This window comes from Acanthisitta chloris, unplaced genomic scaffold, assembly GCF_000695815.1.
Source record: "Acanthisitta chloris isolate BGI_N310 unplaced genomic scaffold, ASM69581v1 scaffold6942, whole genome shotgun sequence".
In the NCBI taxonomy this organism is placed as follows: domain Eukaryota; kingdom Metazoa; phylum Chordata; class Aves; order Passeriformes; family Acanthisittidae; genus Acanthisitta; species Acanthisitta chloris.
In genome coordinates, this window is record NW_008662186.1 from 15,884 (window position 1) to 20,530 (window position 4,647).

The 4,647-nt window shown below is 40.2% G+C and overlaps 1 protein-coding gene across 1 annotated transcript in view; it reads right to left on the minus strand.

Annotated features, from left to right (window-relative positions):
* MAP2K5 (mitogen-activated protein kinase kinase 5) overlaps positions 1-4,647 on the minus strand; it is a gene marked incomplete at its 3' end in the record, with an annotated part of 40,756 nt that overhangs the window by 13,429 nt on the left and 22,680 nt on the right. The window contains exon 5 of the mRNA XM_009070510.1: positions 2,303-2,342. Coding sequence (XP_009068758.1) covers positions 2,303-2,342 — 40 coding nt within the window. The remainder of the gene's footprint in view (positions 1-2,302; positions 2,343-4,647) is intronic.

A 4,647-nucleotide genomic window follows, 5' to 3' on the forward strand; every position in this document is an offset into this window, starting at 1 on the left:
AGGAGGCCAAGGGCATCTTGGCCTGGCTCAAGCCCAGTGTGGCAGCAGGACTAGGGCAGTGCTCATCCCCCTGGACTGGGCACTGGGGAGGTCCCAGCTCAGTGCTGTGCTCAGCTTTGGGCACTCACTGCCCAAAGGCCATTGAGGCTCTGGAGCAAGTCCAGCGAAGGGCAACGAGGGCAGCAAAGGGCAGAGCACATGGGGAAGGGCTTGAGAAGAGGCTCAGGGATGATCTTATAGCTCTCTCCAACACCCTGACAGGGTAGTTTTGGAAGTATTATCCTGTTCTATCCAACAGAATAATAGATATTTGATAGATTTAGATATGCTATTTGATAGATATTTGAATCATAGATACGTGATTCTAGGACTGAATCATAAATCTTTCTATCATCACCCAAAGAAAGTCCCAAAATGCAGAACTCTGCCTTTCCAGTACAATCCAGTAATGCTCCTATCAACCTGGTCAAAACACTTGATCCATGTGATGATAGTGCCAAGATGTTGGCACTGCCCCAACCCTGGCAGTGTTCACAGCCAGGTTGGCTAAAGCCTTGAGCAACCTGCTCTGGTGGGAGGTGTCCCTGCCCAGGGCAGGGGGGTGGGGCTGGATGATCCCTAAGCTCCATTCCAACCCCTTAACATACTATGAAGACATAGATGCATTAGGTTTAATTTTCTTACTAATATCTCTCTCAAAATCACACTAATCAAATATAACTGTGCGTAACAGGACCAGCAGGAGTAGAACCTCCAAGAGAACTCAGCTTCCCAAATCCCCAGGATGCTCATGATCCACCAGGACTAACCAACCCCGTGGACTCCAAGGGAAGAAGATGAAGTTGTTGGGGAAAAGGTTTTCTGCCAGAGGGAGGTGATCCCAATTAACCTTGCAAAGGGTGAACTCATTGCCCCTCCTGCCTGGGTGAACTTCTGGAATGTTCTTGTGCTCCACCTCCTCTCCAGGCACATTCTGAGGGCACCTCCAGCTCTAGTCTCAGGGATGCTCCCTGTGGAGCTTGGAAAAGATCATCTGAGGAGGCAATGGAGCAGGTCCCAAGGAAAGGCACATCCTTACCCAACCCCAGCACCTAGGGAAGAGCTTTCTTAGCTCCTGACTGAAAGCTGTAATAACATTTACACTTGATAATGAAATTTTCTGTCCTTTTGTGCCTATTACAGCCAGGAGAATTCCTCTCTAACTTCCATTCCTACAGTTTTAACTCAATTATGTCAGAATTTAAGGACTAGATAAAGATGGGAAAAAAAGATAAATGAGGCAGTTCCTCATTTTTACATATTTTTAAGTAATTATTCCATAAAGTACATTCTAAAATATATCTTTTTATTTTTAGCTATACCTTTTTTAGATCACAAACAATTAACTGGGATTTTATCAATGCAACAATTTGTTTTCCAAGTCTCTACTGCTTTGAGTTTCAAAGAAGCTGTCTGAAAAAAACCACATTTAAAAGTACTTATTTCAAAATTTTTGTGCAGATTAACTGAATTAATAGTTTAATTAAAAAAATATAATTTAATTCAGCTGCATGCAAGAGTTGGGCTAATGTCAGTATTATTTTACAACAGTTTGACCTGAATTTCAGATAAAATTTGCTATTATTTTGCCACAGCTTTACCTGAATTTCAGAGAAAATTTATTTTTATTTTACCACATTCTACCTGAACTTCAGAGTAAATTTCCTACTATTTCACTAGTTTTATGACCTGAATTTCACAGAATATTTACCATTATTGTACCACAGTTTCACCTAAACTTGACAGAAATTTTTACCTGAATTTCAGAAAAAAATTGCTCTTATTTTACCAGTTTGACCTGAATTTCAGAGTAAATCTGTTCTTATTTTACCAATTTTGCCTGATTTTCAGAGAAAATTTGTCGGGTTTTTTACCACAATTGTAATCAGATTTCAGAGAAAATCTGCCCTTATTGTATAAGAGTTTGACCTGAATTTCAGAGGAAAATTGCTCTTTTTCTGACTACATAAAGGTACATTTCCAGCTTCACTGCAAGGAACCCAACCAAAAACTCAACTGCACTTGGCCATGCTCATGGAGCCATGAAGATGATGTGCTGGTACCTACAGACAATTCCCAGAGGACAAACCCTGGATTTGGGGACTCTGTGCTCATTTGGAATTGCTAAATTTATGGGCTGTGATTTTCCTGTGTATACAATGTGGATTTAATGCAACAAAGCAAACTGAGATGTAACAATCAGAGGGAAGGGAAGGAAAACCAAAGAAAGAATGGAGAGAAGGAAAATGATTGAATCTCTTACCTTCACTGCCAGGATTTTTCCACTCCGGACGTGATATGCCCTGTGGGAGGGGAAAAAATTCACCAATTTTAGATCACATACAATTTTCTCTATACAAATGTGCAATGTGGATACATTAGTTCCACAGAAAACTGACTTGGAGCTTATCTGTTTTATGTACAGCCAATTTTATCCACAACTTGGAAGGAAAACTGATGAAAACAATGGATGAAAATGGCATATTTACAATAAAACTATTTCTCAAGGTTTCTATCTGCATGGTTGATGTAAAATAGACACATTTAAGACACTGATACAGCAGAACATCAAACTTATAACCAGGAATTTAAGAGTCATTTAGATTGGAAAAAGCCTCCACGATCATCAAGTCCAACCTCAAATCTTTGAGTCCAACCTTGAATTTATCCACTTTCACACCTTCTTTCCATGAAATCCATTAGGATATAATCATTATTCCCAATTTTCAGGTACAATCAGGTTTATCTCACAAGTCTCCCAGCCCTGTGGGTATGTTCAGGGGGAATGTTACTGCCTCAGTTAAATGAATTGAAGCAGGTTCTGCTCAATTCTTTATCCCAAGACCCACAGAAAAGAGCAGCAGAATTAAATCCCTGTATTTCTGTTTAAGGTTAGTGTTTGGGAGTGCACATATAAGGTTAAAATGAACTAGTGTTAATGTTCACAGGTACTCAAATAATTCACCAGAGCATTTCAACTGCACTTTGTCTTCATTTCTGCAGACAAACACTTCTAATTGGCTATTTAACAATGACTTGCACATTCCTCCCCAGGAACTGCTAAGGAAACAAAGGTAGGTAGGAAAAAAAAATCTCCTCAAAATCCAATGTAATTTTGCATAAAAACAAAACTATTAAAAGGTTTTCCTCTTCGCTAGTTTTACTGTCTCAGACTGATTTATGGCACTAGGCACAGTAATGTCATAGATGAGGCACTAACTTTAAAGAATTATAATCTTTTACCACTCTGTACCTCTAGCAATTATTACTGAAGAAGAAAAGCTTTAATAGTTGGGGGGTTTTGCATGCAAAATCATACCTAGACGGGGTGAGACTGTTGTTTAATCTTATTTATAACCCTGAGAGCTCCTGTAATTTCTGTTAATAGCTCTAAAGTTTCTAAAAACTTCACCTTAATTTAATAACTCATGGATGAACATTTGTGTAACCAAGTGGCAGCAGCAAACAAAAAGGCAGAGCTAAAATAATCAGTGCTTTAGTATCAGTACAGAGAGCAAAATCATCCAGCAGAGCTGTGACAGAGCAGGAGCTGAGTGAATCCATGAACTGCTGTAACTAGGGAGGAATCAACAGTGGCAAAACATTACAGACTTCAGCAGAAATGATACGAGAATGAACAGGTTGAGACAACATGCTCAAGGTATTAGTGAAGAAAAGCTTTTAGTTGGGGTTCTGCATGCAAAATCATACCGAGAGGGGGTGAGACTTATTTGATTTTATTTATAGCCCTGACCTCTCCTATAATTTCTGTTCATAGCTCAGAAGTTTCCAAAAAACTTCACCTTAATTTAATAACTCACGGATGAACGTTTCTGTAACCGAGTGGTTACAGAAGCAGCAGCTTTTAGGTATGAAGAGGCAGAGCAAAAGAAATCAGTGATTTAATATCAGTACAGAAAGCAAAATCATCCCCCAAGAGCTGTGATAGAGCAGGAGCTGAGCGAATCCATGAACTCTGCTGCAGCTAGGGAGGAATCAACAGTGGCAAAACATGGGCTTAAGATGAGCAGAGATGATAAGCGAATGAACAGGTTGAGATAACATGCTCAACGTCTGGTGGCTTAATGGGGCCTGTGCAGGCCAGTTTGGCAACTTAATTAGCTTGTCAAGAAAGCTGATCCTTTTTCCATAAGAGAGATCTCCTGTTTCCAAGTGAATTAAAAGGGAAGACTTGATTATTTAATTATGATGCACGCTAATTCATCCGTGGAGGTTGGGGTTGGATTTCCAGCAGAGGGCAGATACCTGGTTTGGTTTACAGAGCACTGACAGCACCAATTTAACATTTAATTATGGCTGAGAACTGGATCCCAAAGGAGATACCAAGCCCACAGGGACCTGTGGCCAGTGGCTCTGCAAATGCCATGCTACCTGGGAGGACAGGAATTTGTTTACTCCAGGCTGCTCCAGCATCTCCATTGTCCTGACCTTCCCCAAGACAATAACTGTAAAGTGATTAATGAAGTTGGAATAGGAGCTTTGGTTACACCCAAAGACAACCCTACACCTCTGTGGTGGTTTAATTAACAGCTAACACTTCAAATTAGGGCTGGAGTTGCTACAGTAATTACCCAGTCCAATGAGTGT